Below are 15366 nucleotides of genomic sequence, written 5' to 3'. Positions count from 1 at the left end.
GTTGTGGTCAGCCGAGATCGCGCCATTGCACTCCAGCCTGAGCAACAGAGCGAGACTGCATCTCAAAAAAAAAAAAAAGGAAAAAGAAAAAGACACAAAAGTTTGTTTCCCAAGACTCATCACAAATGCCTCAACACAGCTCACTGGAGGCTTCAGGTGGGGAAGGTGCATCCCCTAAACAATCGGCCAGGCCCTAGAGGGCCACACGCCCTCGAGGAAAAAAAGAGACCCCCCCACCCCAGGGAAGTCTGGGGCTGTGGTGGGAAGTAGTGGGTGTAGAACTGTCAAAGTTTCACAGAGTAATTATAATGAGAGGTTTCACAGCTAGGAGTGCCAGAACCTAGGAGCGCCTGGCTCAAAGCAACCCTGAAATTCCCAGTGCGGTCTGGAAACCACCCATCCTTAAGAGGAGGGACAGGTGGGCTGGGCGCAGTGGCTCACGCCTGTAATCCAAGCACTTTGGGAGGTCAAGGTGGTCGGATCACTTGAGGTCAGGAGTTCAAGACTGGCCTGGCCAACATGGTAAAACCCCATCTCTACTAAAAATACAATTAGCCGAGCATGGTAGCAGGTGCCTGTAATCCCAGCTACTCGGGAGGCTGGGGCTGGAGAATTGCTTGAACCCGGGAGGCGGAGTTTGCAGTGAGCCAGGATCACACCACCACACTCCAGCCTGGGCAACACAGCAAGACTCCATCTCAAAAAAAAAAGAAAAAAAAAAAAAGTAGGGACAGGTGGCTGGACCAGTCACTAGGCTAACAGTGGGAGCCTTTAGTATCTACAGCAAAGAAAGGAAGCCACCACCTCTTTGATGGAGAAAGAGGGCCCCATAGGTAGTAGAAGAACAGCTAACAGAGGCCAGAAATGGCTGACTTAGACTCGTTCCTCAAATGGGGGCCCGAGAGGCCCTGGTGGGAAGGAGGGAGTGTGGGGAGCAAACAGGAGGGTGGGGGCTGCACCTCTGGTCTAGCCTGGAGTCCCAGGAGGTTGGGGTAAGGTAGTGTGGTGGGAACTCCAGGAGTCTGGTATTTATGCAGCACCTGCTGTATGCGTGAGTAATGACATGTCATTCCAAGTTCAAAAGGAAAAATTCCGAGTTGGGAAGCTGCCCTCCTGGTCTCAGCTGTGTCCCTGGAACCCAGCACATAACAACAAATCTTTGCTGCAGAATGAAACCCCTCCTCCACCCCCTACTCCAGCCCTGGGAAGGCTGTTATTACCCCCACTGTGTGGATGAGTAAACCCAGACTCAGACAAAGCCAAGGCCAAGGCTCTGCCCAGCTCCCTGGGGGGGGCGTTCCTGGGAAATGCCTGCAATTGTGAGGCCTGGGGGTCACCGCCCTTCCCTGGAACCAGGCACTGTACCAGGCGCCTGGGATTCAAATCCCAGCCCTGCCCCAACCATCCAGGTCCTCCTCATTCACGCATTCGTTCATTTTATGGAGCGAGACCCAGAGTGACCAAGACCAAGAGGGCTCCGGTTCCAACAGAATTTTCACTCTCCCCATCTCTGTGGCCTCAGTTTCCTCATCTGTGAAATGGGACCAGCTGGGCCTACGTCACCACAAAGGAGTTAAGGCACAGAGACCAAGGCCAGGCCCAGGACCGATCAAACCCCCCTGAGAGCTCGGAGAGGGCGGGGCCGAGCTGGGACTTATTTCCCGCCCCGGGCACCGTGCCTGGCACACGGGAGGCGCCCAATAAATGCTTGTTTGAGCCAGGCCCAGCCCTCAATAAATAACAGCTGTTGTTGATGCCGCAGAGGCTGGCGAGGAAGTGGGCTCTCCCCTCCCCAACCCCAGCATCTCATGCTCCCATCCCCCCTCCCGCCCCATTCCTTACCCCCCTCCATTCCTTCCCGTGGCCCCCAACCCAACTCAGCCCCTTCCTCCAGGCCCCCACCTCCCCCCACCCCACTCAGCCCCTCCTCCAGGGCCCCACCTCCCCCAACCCCACTCAGCCCCTCCTCAAGGGCCCCACCTCCCCCCACCTCACTCAGCCCCTTCCTCCAGGCCTCCATCTCCCCCTACCCCTTCCCATTCAAACTTCCCCCTCCCCCAACCTCTCCCTTCTCCTCTTCCTCCCTTTCCCCGAACCCCCACCCACCCAATTCTGCCTCCATCCCCATCCCCCACCTGATTCTTTCTCCCCTCCCCCGCCCATTCTCCCCGCCGCCACTCGATTTCTCCCGCTTCGTCCCCTCCCCGCCTCCCGCGGTTCCCCAGCCCCCTCCCCCGCGGCGGGGGCGCTGGTCCCGGGCGGGGCGGCCCGAGTTCCCGGGTCCCTGGCTGGGGTCCAGCCCGCGGCCCAGGCCGGGCGGCGGCGGGCGGGCGGGGTTTCTGGCCGCGCGCGGTTTGGGGGTTTTTTTATAACCCTGGCAGGCGGCTCAGGAAGTGCCTTCCCCGCGCCCCCTCCCCCGGCCACGCCGCCGCGCTCGCTCGCTCCCTCCCTTCCTGCGCGCGCGGGGCGGCGAGACAGCGGCGGCGACGGCGCGGAGGCCCCGGGCGCGGCGCAGGTAGCGGCGCGGGCGGGGGGCCCGGGGGTGCGTGACTCAGTGGGACTTTGTGTGTCCGCATCGGGCTGTGAGGGCGTGGGGCTGTGGTGCCCTGGATGGGGGAGGGCATCCCGCTGTGCGACTCCGGTCGGTGCCTGAGGTCCCCAAGTGCGCGCGCCACTGATCACGCCCGGGGTTGCCGTGGGTTTGTTTGCGCTGTGTGTGTGTGTGTGTGTGTGTGTGTGTCCGTCCACGTAGGGGCAGAGTGGTTGTGCATTACATGTGTGTGTCAGTGCCTGGGGATGAGTCTCTTGTGTGTCTGTGTGTTTGGACAGTGTGTGCGCATAGGGGTTTGCTATGTGCGCGCAGATCTGGAGGCGAGTGTGTGTGTGTCTGGGTTTGTGTGTGTGTCCCCAAGCATGTGTGCGTTTGTCTCTGAGCGTGATGAGTGTGTAAATACCTGTGTGTGTGTGTGTGTGTCTGGTGTGGGGGGGTGTCTAGGTCTGTGGGACTTGTGAGTTTGTCTCTGGTTTGGTGTGAGCATGCAAATGAGTGTGTATGTGTCAGCGTGTAGGCCTGTGTGTCTGTCTCCTTGGGTTGTCTGTGTATGTATGTGTGTGTTTCTGTTTGTGTAGGCCCCGGGTGCGTGTATTTGTGTGTCCGCGTGTTTCTCTGTCTTGTCCCGTGTGTGCGCGTGTAAACGAGTGTGTGTTTACACATGTCTGGGAGTGTGTGGTTGTGTGTCTCCATGTGTCTCCGGGTGTGTGAATGTGCACTGAGCCTGTCGGCGTGTGTGTCTGCGGTGGAGGCGTCCTGCGTCTTTTGTGGGTCTACAGTGCCCGAGCGCCGGTCTCTGGTTGCGCGGGGTGTGTGTGTCGCTGCCAGTGTGTGTTTGTGTGTCTGGGTGTGGGAGTGGCGCCGCCCACTTCCCCTGAGTTGGTCAGTGAGGCCACAGCCGTCTGTCTCAGGGTGTCTCCAGCGGTCGGGCTCAGGGCCTTTAATTAGCGGCCGGTTGTGGGGGACCAGCCCGGGCGCCGGCCCCCTCCTCCCGCAGGCCCCGGCTGGGCCTTTGTCTGCTCTCAGGCAGGGACTGCCTCCTGCCGGCCCGGCCAGATGTGCAGCCGGGAGGAGGCCGGCAGGCTGGGGCCTCTGCCTGGGGAGACGCGGCCTTGGCCTCCACGGGGGACCGTCCGTCGGCCCTGTCCCCGCAGCCTGGCCGGAGAGGTTTGGGTGTGGAGCTTAGGGTCCCTTCAGGATCCCCGGGATGGGATGGGATGGGACAGAGCCTCTGTTTCTAAGCCATTTCCATTTCCCGGAGGCATTTCCTCCTCCAGGCCTGGCACCCTCCCCCACGCTGGCCACCTCCCTCCTGCCTTCGGGGAGGAGGGGCTGGAGGAATGGCCAGGCCTGGGTACACACACACACACACACACACACACACACACACACACACAGGGTCACACACACTCACAAGCCATAATGCACATGCAGTCACACGCTCACAGTCACACACAGGGTCACACACACTCACATACATGCTGTAATGTACATGCAGTCACACACACACGCCACAGTGCAGATCCCTCACTGACATCCTGTTGGCCACCACCATCTCTGTCCCTGAGCCTCTCTCAAGCTTCATCTTTGGCCCCACACCCACTGCCTTGTTCATGTCCCCCCACCACCCGGTGCCCTGGGCTGTGTCACACCTCGACACCACCCTGTGGGCTGGACCCCCAGCTCAGACGCCTGTGAGCCTTCTGCAGACCCCCCTCCTCCCCCTACCCCATACACTGTGCACAGGTGAGTCCCCTTCCCCTGTCCTCACCCCCTATGCTGGGTCCTTCCACAATGTCCCAAGCCTTGTCCCTCACACCCCACCTGAGCCCAAAGCACAGAAGGGGGTGTGAGGGTTTTGGGAGGAGCGCCTCACTTCAGAGGACAGTGATGAGGACTGAGGGTCTTAGGGGGACCGGGACAGACCCAAAGACCCTCTGGACAAGACCAGAGAGAGCCCCTGAAGGAGGAGGATGGGGCACCAGGCCTGGCAGTGCAAGAACAGGAGAGGAGGGAGGGAGCCAATGGGAGAAAGGGGTGAGGTCCCTGCTTCACTTGCAATGAGAATGTTCCTACCTTTCAGGGGTGGCTCAGGGCAGGAGCGGGGGTCAGAGGTGCCCAACCAGGAAGGGCCTTGATCTGGGAGTTGGTTGACACTTCCAAAGAAGGAATAGGAAAGAAGAAGCAAGAAGAGAGGGAGAGGGAGAGGAGGTGGGTTTTTGTTGGAGGGGGTTCATTAGGAACAGAAGAAAGAAGAAGTCTAAGAGGAAGTTCTCCAGGGGCAGAGAGAGGGTCAGAATTTCCTCAGTGATCCCTCAACTACAGACCCAGCTCAGTGCTGAAGACCAGCCCGGCTCCTCCTCTTTGACCCCTCCCTGCCCAGGCTCCAAAGAAGAAACCAAGGCCCAGAGAGGGAGGCCCAGGTGCAGGGAGCAGGCGAGGGAAGGATCCATACAGGGGCCCAACACTACTCCACCAACCGAAGCCCCCAAAAGGTAAAAAAAAATAAAATAAAAAGGAGAGAGAGGCCAGGTGCTGTGGCTCACGGCTATAATCCCAGCACTTTGGGAGGCCAAGGCGGGCTGATCATGAGGTCAAGAGATCGAGACCATCCTGGCCAACATAGTGAAACCCCGTCTCTCCTAAAAATACAAAAATTAGCTGGGCATGGTGGCGCACACCTGTAGTCCCAGCTACTCGGGAGGCTGAAGCAGGAGAATCGCTTGAACCCGAGAGACAGAGGTTGCAGTGAGCAGAGATCACACCACTGCACTCCAGCCTGGCGATAGAGTGAGACTCCGTCTCAAAAAAAAAAAAAAGAGAGAGAGAGAACAACAACAGAAGGAATGGACATTAGCCCAGCTAAAGAGTGCAATGGGGGTCACAGAATATCTGTGAGTGAGCTCCCTGTCACTAGAGGGATCCAAGCAGAAGTGGGGAATGTGGGCTTCTTGGTCCATCAGCAACTTGGCAAAAACCTGGCTCCCTCCCTTGGGGCTGAACTGCCCTGTTTGGGGATTGACTCTCAGACTTGGACTCTCAGACTTGGCTGGGCTGCAAAGAAAACAAGACTCTGTGATTAAGGGATTTTGCACAGAGGAGGAGGAGGGTGGAGACAGCAGGGTGGGGGAAGAGGGTTTGGCACAGGGTGGTGGCCCAAAGTGGTGTCTGCGGCAGGCTGGCCTGGGGCAGATGCTGGAGAGACTGAGACCTGCGGGGCGGGCTGGCTTGGAGCCTTGAAAGAATCTGAATAGAGGACGGGGTCGGAAACACAGGGTGGAGGAGAGGCCTGGGAGGTGGGAGTGAATAGTGCTACCCAGTGCAGAGAATCCAAAGATGGCCCAAGACAGTGGGTGCGTGGGTAGGCATATGAAAGTCTGCAGGACTGGAATACTAGCCTTAGCTTTAAAAATCTGGCTTGAATGGTGCTACCCATTTCAGAGAATCCAAAGACAGGGCCCAGGACAGTAGATGCATGGGTGGGAGCCTTAGCTCTAACCTGGCTTGAAAATTCACACTGACCAGCCCAGCCTTCAAGTGCCTCTGATGCCAGCCTCCCCTTGCTCTCCTGCACCCACCCTGTCTGGGCTCATGCCAGGCTCTACCCCACCTCCAGGCCTTTGACCTTGCTGTTTCCCCTCCCGGTGCACCTTTGCCTGTCTCTTCACACCATTGATTTCTTATGCTTTGAACCTCTGCTTCCCAGTCTCCCCATTGATACCTTCTAGAGAACATGTCACAATCTGAACTATTCTCCATTCACTTGACTGTCATCTGTCACTCCTAAGAGATGGAACCCCACAGGGCTAGGGCAAGTAGGGGTTGCTATCCTTAGCATGCCTGGCTGTCATGCCCCCGTCCACCCTCCACCAGAGGCTATAACCCAATGAATGAACCCAGGTTCTACCACTTTCTAGCAATGTGACCCACGGCAAACTCTATCACTCCTGAGTCTATTTCCTCATCTATAAAAAGATGAGGGATACGAGTGTGATGCGAGGTCAGGAGTTCGAGACCAGCCTGGCCAACATGGTGAAACCCCATCTCTACTAAAAATACAAAAATGTAGCTGGGCGTGTTGATGCGTGCCTGTAATCCCAGCTACTCAGGAAGCTGAGGCGGGAGAATCAAATGAACCCGGGAGGCGGGGGTTGCAGTGAGCCACGGTTGCGCCATTGCACTCCAGCCTGGGCCACATAGTGAGACTCCAACTCAAAAAAAAGAGCGTGATGACCATGACTTCTCAGTTATTTTGGAAATGAAATATGGTGGGCTGGGTGCAGTGGCTCATGCTTGTAATCCCAGTGCTTTGGGAGGCTGAGGGGAAAGGATCCCTTGAGGCCAGGAGTTCAAGATCAGCCTGGGCAACAAAGTGAGACCCCCATCTCTCCAAAAAAACAAAAACATTAGCCAGGTGTGGTGGCTTGCACCTGCAATCTCAGCTACTTGGGAGGCTGAAGCAGGAGGATTATTTGAGCCCAGGCGGTGGAGGCTGCAGTGAGCTATGATCACAACACTGCACTCCATCCTAGGTGACAGAGCAACGCCCTGTCTCTTAACAAAAGAACAGAAATGCAGTGGTGTGAAAACTAGGGCCAGTAGCTGGCACATAGGAGATACTCCCAGCGTCCCAGTCCCTGTCTGTCCTCTTGTAGGAGTGTAGGAAGGATTGGAAGGGGAGGTGGGGAGAGGGGAGTGGCTGAGTGAGAAAATGCATTCAGAATCTTCAGAGTCAGGTGAAAAGCTTTGGCCATGATTGGCCTTGGCATTGGTTGTGCTGGACAGCGGGACCAGGCGCCCCCTTACCTGGCTCCCCCCTCCCAGGAGCCCGGTGATGCTGCGAAGGCTGTGAACGGGGGAGGCGGCACTGTGGGGGCTGCCGGCAGCCGGGGCTGGGGAGAGACATGTGGACACGTGGCCTCTATGGCTCCCGCCTGCCAGATCCTCCGCTGGGCCCTCGCCCTGGGGCTGGGCCTCATGTTCGAGGTCACGCACGCCTTCCGGTCTCAAGGTAGGGGAAGTCTGGTGGTGGCGGTGGGGAGGGAGCGAAAAATGTAAGAGACCAGTTGGGCTCCAACAGAAAGAGGCATCAGGGGGCTGGGATGGGGGTCAATGGGGGAAGGCCCTGGGGTCAATAGGCGGGAGCCTTGCAGCCAAATCCCTGGATTTCGGGGGTCAGTGAGGCCAGCATCACTTGCTCCGGCAGCCTAACAGCCAGGACACAGGGGTCCACTAAGACCAGGGCCCACCCCAGGCCTCTGACCCTCACCCACAGATGAGTTCCTGTCCAGTCTGGAGAGCTATGAGATCGCCTTCCCCACCCGCGTGGACCACAACGGGGCACTGCTGGCCTTCTCGCCACCTCCTCCCCGGAGGCAGCGCCGGGGCACGGGGGCCACAGCCGAGTCCCGCCTCTTCTACAAAGTGGCCTCGCCCAGCACCCACTTCCTGCTGAACCTGACCCGCAGCTCCCGTCTACTGGCAGGGCACGTCTCCGTGGAGTACTGGACACGGGAGGGCCTGGCCTGGCAGAGGGCGGCCCGGCCCCACTGCCTCTACGCTGGTCACCTGCAGGGCCAGGCCAGCAGCTCCCATGTGGCCATCAGCACCTGTGGAGGCCTGGTGAGCTGAGGATTCTGGAAAGCAGGGGGAAATGCCCATAAGTTTGGAAGTTAAGAAAAACACTTCTACATAGAGGGCAGAGAAGGAATGATAGTGGGACATTTTTTAAGTGTTTTGAGCGAATCAGTGCTTTGGGGATGCAGCTAAAGCAGTACTTAAAGGAAAATGTATAGCCTTAGGTAAGGCTGAAAATTAATGAGCTGAACATCAATCTCAAAAAATTCGAGGCTGGGCATGGTGACTTATGCCTGTAGTCCTGGCATTTTAGGAGGGTGAGGCGGGCAGATCACTTGAGGTCAGGAGTTCGAGACCAGCCTGGCCAACATGGTGAAACCCCATCTCTACTAAAAATACATATAAAAATTAGCCAGGCATGGTGGTATGTGTATGTAATCCTAGCTACTCAGGAGGCTGAGGTGGGAGAATCAGTTGAACTCAGGAGGGGAAGGTCTCAGTGAACCGAGATCACAACACTGCCCTCCAGCCTGGGCAACAGAACAAGACCCTGTCTCTTTAAATATATAGATATATTTTTATATTTATAAATATATATAATATATAATTATATATGTGTATGTATACACATACACACATACTATACACATACACATATATATAATTTTAAAATAAAAAGAAATTAGAGGCTGAGCATGCTGACTCATGCTTTTAATCTTAGCACTTTGGGAGGCCGAGGCAGGAGGATCACTTGAGGCCAGGAATTCGAGACCAGCCTGGGCAACATAGTGGAACCCCATCTCTATGAAAAATAAATTAAAAATTTTAAAAATTAGCCAAACATATTGGTGTGCTCCTATAGTCCCAGCTCCTTGGGAGGCTGAGGCAGGAGGATCGCTTGAGCCCAGGAAGTTGAGGATGCAGTGAGCTACGATTGCACCACTGCACTCCAGCCTGGATGACAGAGTAAGACCTTGTCTCCAAAAGAAGAAATAAATAAATAAATAAATAGCATGGACACTAATTACCTATGCCAAAAAAAAAAAAACGAAATAGCAAACCTGATAAGAATGAAATCATAAAGACAGAGAGAAGGTCCCAGAACCTGATCCTGAGAGCTTTCTATCCCACTTCTCAAAACCCAGCACGGCCTGATTGTGGCAGACGAGGAAGAGTACCTGATTGAGCCCCTGCACGGTGGGCCCAAGGGTTCTCGGGGCCCGGAGGAAAGTGGACCACATGTGGTGTACAAGCGTTCCTCTCTGCGTCACCCCCACCTGGACACAGCCTGTGGAGTGAGAGGTACATCGGTCTTTCTGGGGATGGGCAGAGGGCTACACAGTATCTTTCCCTTGAGGCAGCAGTGTCTTTTTATCCAGAAAGTCAGCAGGCAGTTATGTGAGGGGAAGAATGGAGCTGCTGAGAAGGGGACACAGTGATATAATTATGGAGTTCCGGCTGGGTGCAGTGGCTCACACCTATAATCCCAGCACCTTGGGAGGCCAAGGTGGGCGGATCACCGGAGGTCAGGAGTTCAAGACCAGCCTGACCAACATGGCGAAACCCCATCTCTACTAAAAATACAAAATTAGCCGGGCGTGGTGGCGCATGCCTGTCATCCCAGCTACTCGGGAGGCTGAGGCAGGAGAATCACTTGAACCCGGGAGGCAGAGGTTGCAGTGAGCAGAGATCGCGCCATTGCACCCCAGCCTGGGCGACACAGCAAGACTCCGTCTCAAAAAGAAAAAATAGGGAGTTCTATCCAGGGGACAGCAGAGACATATCCTCAGACAGCGAACCAGTGGAGCTATGGAATAATCTTATCCCTGCTATAGTCACCTAGCCCAGCACTGAGTAAGACAGCCAGAAAGGTGTTCAGGTATAAAACCATTCCTTCTCTAGGATTATCATTTGATCAGACAGTTAGACAGTGTGGTGGTTGTATCAGATACTCCAGCAGTTATACAGCCAAAAGGCCAGATTTACGATCAGACTGGTAGGAGGATGGTTGTACAATCAGGCATTTAAGAAATGAGAGAGAAGGAAAGCTATACACCAACAAAATACTTACCAACACAATCGTACTGCTAGGAAACCAGGTCAGTTCGGGCATGGTGGCTCACACCTGTAATCCTAGCACTTTGTGAAGTTGAGGCAGGAAAATCACTTGAGCCCAGGAGTTTGAGAACAGCATGGGCAACATAGTGAGACACTATCTCAACCAAAAATAGAAAAAATAAGCCAGGTGTGGTGGTGTGCTCCTGTAGTCCCAGCTACTTGAGAGGCTGAGGCAGGAGGATCACTTGAGCCAGGGAGATTGAGGCTCCAATGAGCCTTGATCACACCACTGCACTCCAGCGTGGGCAACAGAGCAAGATCCTGTTTCAAAATATATAGAGAGAAAATCAGGGTCAGGCACAGTGTCTCATGCCTGTAATCCCAGCATTTTGGGAGGCCGAGATGGGCAGATCACTTGAGGTCAGGAGATTGAGATCAGCCTGGCCAACATGGCGAAACCCCGTCTTTACTAAAAATACAAAAAAGTTAGCCAGGCGTGGTGGCACACACCTGTAATTCCAGCTACTTGGGAGGCTAAGGCAGGAGAATCGCTTGAACCCGGGAGGTAGAGGTTGCGGTGAGTTGAGATTGCGCCATTGCACTCCAGCCTGGGGGACAGAGCGAGACTCCGTCTCAAAAAAGAAAATCAGATGAATGTTAGATGGAAAAGCAGAACAGTGTGATATTGAATTAAGTATATAATCAGATACTCTATGAGTAGGATGCTGTGGTAGACATACAGCCACAGTCAGCAGTACAGACAGAAAAAAGGTGGATGACGTACGATGTCACAGTTGGGTGGTCCATGAGACCATCTGGTTGTAGTACATCAGGCAGTATGATTGTTCTAACTGCAGTGCAGTTAGAACTAACTGATCTAATTGGGTAGTGCATTGATTGGAAAGTTGCTCAGCTAGAAGGACAACACGTTGTCCAAGCACACAGTTCAAATTGCAAAACAGGCTGGTTCACACCATTCCATTCGGGCAGTGGAATTGTCAGTGGATTGTACAATCATGCTGGTCATCATGGGACAGTGATTCAACCAACCAGCTTAGCTGTGGGACAGTCATGCAAGTGTTCAGTTGGACATTTGGGCAGCGGGGCAGGCTGGTAGCTGAACAGGTTGGCAAACAGGCAGTGGAACAGCCATACAACCAACAGTGGGAGAAGTCAGGCTGTTATTCAACTCAATAGTTTGGCAGAGGGACAGTGACATCATGGTAGACTACAATATTCTCAGGTAGTAGGACATTGACAAAAAAAGAGATGGTACTGCCAAGATGCCCTATAGACAAAACAATGAGGCAGCCGGGCACAGTGACTCACACCTGTAATCCCAGCACTTTGGGAGGCTGAGATGGGTGGATCACTTGAGGTCAGGAGTTCGAGACCAGCCTGGCCAACATGGTGAAATGCAGTCTCAATTAAAAATACAAAAATTAGCCAGGCATAGTGGCACATGCCTGTCATCCCAGCTACTCAGGAGGCTGAGGCAGGAGAATCGCTTAAACCTGGGAGGCGGAGGTTGCAGTGAGCCAAGATCACGCCACTGCAGTCCAGCCCGGGTGACAGAATGATACTCCGTCTCAAAAAAAAAAAAAAAGAATAAGAAAAACGATGAGGTGTTTGGCAGCCCATTGGGCAGACAGACCATCACACAGGTAGCTGGACAACAAGAGAAGGCAGCAGAATGACCAGAAATTGTCTGTCCAGACTGTTGGGTAGAGAGGTAGCCAGTCAGAGGTTGGACAAGACAGTTGTCAGGCAGCTCTGCGTCCCACCAGCAGGGCAGGGCTTAATTGCTCTACTGGGTTCCCCAGATGAGAAACCGTGGAAAGGGCGGCCATGGTGGCTGCGGACCTTGAAGCCACCGCCTGCCAGGCCCCTGGGGAATGAAACAGAGCGTGGCCAGCCAGGCCTGAAGCGATCGGTCAGCCAAGAGCGCTACGTGGAGACCCTGGTGGTGGCTGACAAGATGATGGTGGCCTATCACGGGCGCCGGGATGTGGAGCAGTATGTCCTGGCCATCATGAACATTGTAAGTGCCTTCCCCTCCCTGGGCACGCAGCCCTGAGGACTTGGAGCCAGCCTCCAGTGTTAGGCAAGGGGGTGGCTACCATCCCACCCCAATCCCTGACATGGGGACAGGGGTAGAAATGAAGGTTGCAGGCCGTGCGCAGTGGCTCACACCTGTAATCCCAGCACTTCAGGAGGCCGAGGCGGGCAGATCACGAGGTCAGGAGATTGAGACCATCCTGGCTAACACGGTGAAACCCCATCTCTACTAAAAATACAAAAAATTAGCCGGGTATGGTGGGGGGCGCCTGTAGTCCCAGCTACTCAGGAGGCCGAGGCAGGAGAATGGCGTGAACCTGGGAGGCAGAGCTTGCAGTGAGCCAAGATCACGCCGCTGCACTCCAGCCTGGGCGACAGAGCGAGACTCTGTCAAAAAAAAAAAAAAGAAAGAAAGAAAGAAAAGAAAAGAAAGACAGACAGACAGAAAGAAAGAGAAAAGAAAGAAAGAGAGAGGAAGGAAGGAAGGATGGAAGGAAGGAAGGAAGGAAGGAAGGAAGGAAGGAAGGAAGGAAGGAAGGAAGGAAGGAAGGATGGAAGGAAGGAAGGAAGGAAGGAAGGAAGGAAGGTAGGTTGGTTGCATATGGCAATGAACGAGGAGGAGAAAGAGCATAAGCACAGTGACTAGATGCAGAGGTGCCCTGGGGCAGAGGGAACCTGCTTGGGCTTAAATTTCCACTCTGCCACTTTTTAACTATCTGCCTTTGAGCAAGTTACTTCACCTCTCTGCCTTGTCTTACCTATCTGTAAAATGGGCATAATTGTGGTACCTACTTTATAAAGCTAAGGTAGATCCAGTGCATTCATAAAGCATGTAGAACAGTTCTTGGCATGCAGTAGGTGGCATATAAGTGTTTGCTCTGTGTAAAAATACACACAGGCTGGGCACAGTGGCTCATGCCCAAGGTGGGCAGATCACTTGAGGTCAGGAATTCAAGACCAGCCTGGCTAGCATGGTGAAACCCCGTCTCTACTAAAAAATACAAAACATCAGCCGGGCATGGTGGCGGGCACCTGTAATCCCAGCTACTCAGGAGGCTGAGGCAGGAGAATCGCTTGAACCAGGGAGGTGGAGGTTGTAGTGAGCCGAGATCACGCCACTGTGCTCCAGCCTGGGCAACAGAGCAAGACTCTGTCTCAAAAAAAATAAAAACATAAGTACACAGCAGCCTGGGAAACATAGTGAAATCCCGTCTCTACAAAACATTTAAAAATTAGTGGAGCGTGGTGGCACACGCCTGTAGTCCCAGCTACTCAGGAAGCTGAGGCAGGAGGATCACTTGAGCCCAGGAGTTTGAGATGCAGTGGGTTATAATCCTTGTCATTCATTCATTCATAAATAAATAAATAAATCGCAGTAGGCTGGGCACGGTGGCTCACGCCTGTAATCCCAGCACTTTGGGAGGCCAAGGTGGGTGGATCACCTGAGGTCAGGAGTTCAAGACCAGCCTGGCTAACATGGTGAAACCCCGTCTCTACTAAAAATACAAAAATTAGCTGAGCGTAGTGGTGGGCACCTGTAATCCCAGCTACTTGGGAGGATGAGACAGGAGAATCGCTTGAACCCGGGAGGCAGAGGTTGCAGTGAGCCAAGATCGCACCATTGCACTCCAGCCTGGGCAACAAGAGGGAAATTCCGTCTCAAAATAGATAGATAGATAGATAGATAGATAGATAGATAGATAGATAGATAGATGATAGATAAGTAGCTCACAGGTACTCGTTGAGGTTAGCAGTACACACACAGGCACACATCTGTATTCACGCAGCATTCTTGCACAAGCACCTACTTATAAATTCCTACAGGCTGACCTCCCCGACCCACCTTCAGATATAGTCCATTTCCATCCTAGATCTCAGGCGAGATTCTTGACCTCTCTAAGCCTCAGCGTACCACTGTATCAAATGGAGATATAATGGTAGCTACCCTAGAGAGTAAGGATTGGTGGGAGGGAAGCCAGGTAGGCTATTTGGCACATAGTAAGGGCTTGATGAATGGTGCTCTTGTTTCACTGAAGCAAAAGGGAAAACAAAAAGTTTAGCAGACAGGCAGAGGGTCCAAAATGTTGTGTAGTGTCGTCTCTGATGGCCCTCAGTTGTGCCTGAGCCTGGCCTCTCTCCCTAGGGCTTTCAGAATTTCCTGGGGGTTTCCAGCCCGGTGCAGTGGCTCACGCCTGTAATCCCAACACTTTGGGAGGCCGAGGCGGGTGGATCACCTGAGGTCGGGAGTTCGAGACAAGCCTGGCCAACATGGTGAAACCCTGTCTCTACTAAAAATACAAAAATCAGCTGGGCGTGGTGGCGGGCACCTGTAGTCCCAGCTACTCCGGAGGCTGAGGCAGGAGAATCGCTTGAACCTGGGAGGTGGAGGTGAGTGAGCCAAGATTGCGCCACTGCACTCCAGCCTGGGCAACAGAGTGAGACTCCATCTCCAAAAAAAAAAAAAAAAAATTCTGGGGATTTCCAGACAGGGAAATGATTACCCAGGGTTCCAAGATCCCTGCACAGCCTGGCCTCTGTCTTCTGTGCCAGCTCATCCCTGGGGCTGCTTCCTCCTTTCCTCTGACCACTGTCTCCAGAGCCTCCTGCCCTCACAGTTTTACTTTCCTGTGGTGATGGGCAAATTGGTACCTTCAGACAGCTGTGGAATGAACCCAGACATGTATATCCCTCAGGTCGCCTCTGGACAAAGAGGCTTGAGGCAGTCAGGGGGGTAAGCAGGGGTTGGGGGACAAGTAGATAAGCTGAGCTTGGAGGAGTCTGAAAGAAATGTTCTGGTAAGCAATCCAGACTTGAGTCTCACTTCTGACACCTACCAGCTGTGTCCTAACCTCTCTTTGCATGTCTCCTCATCTGTAAATTGAGGATGATAATGGCACCTGTTGATGAAAAGACTGATGCATGGCCAGGCATGGTGGCTCACACCTGTGATCCCAGCACTGTGCCAGGCCAGGACAGGAGTTTCGCTTGAGGTCAGGAGTTCAAGACCAGCCTGGCCAACATGGTGAAACCCAGTCTCTACTAAACATACAAAAATTAGGCGGGCATGGCTGGGCACGGTGGCTCACGCCTGTAATCCCAGCTACTCGGGAGGCTGAGGCAGG

General features: G+C 54.2%; 1 protein-coding gene across 6 annotated transcripts in view; it reads left to right on the top strand.

Annotated features, from left to right (window-relative positions):
- Positions 1-2308: 2308 nt before the first annotated feature.
- The window catches only part of ADAMTS10 (ADAM metallopeptidase with thrombospondin type 1 motif 10), a 30720-nt gene continuing 17662 nt past the window's right edge, over positions 2309-15366 (top strand). Inside the window, exons 1-6 of one of the 6 annotated variants that reach the window (XM_057300722.2) lie at positions 2444-2515; positions 4935-5046; positions 7376-7562; positions 7827-8173; positions 9274-9430; positions 12010-12227. In XM_057300722.2, the coding sequence (XP_057156705.2) occupies positions 7475-7562; positions 7827-8173; positions 9274-9430; positions 12010-12227 (810 nt within the window). In that variant the 5' untranslated portion in view covers positions 2444-2515; positions 4935-5046; positions 7376-7474. Of the gene's footprint in view, positions 2516-2570; positions 5047-7375; positions 7563-7826; positions 8174-9273; positions 9431-12009; positions 12228-15366 lie in introns of those variants that run through there. The other 5 variants (XM_034944288.3, XM_034944290.3, XM_034944292.3 and 2 more) reach the window with 5 other exon arrangements.

The sequence above is a fragment of the Pan paniscus genome, chromosome 20 (assembly GCF_029289425.2).
Source record: "Pan paniscus chromosome 20, NHGRI_mPanPan1-v2.0_pri, whole genome shotgun sequence".
Classification (NCBI taxonomy): domain Eukaryota; kingdom Metazoa; phylum Chordata; class Mammalia; order Primates; family Hominidae; genus Pan; species Pan paniscus.
Note: the sequence above shows the minus strand (reverse complement) of the source record. Positions and strands in the feature narration are given on the sequence as shown.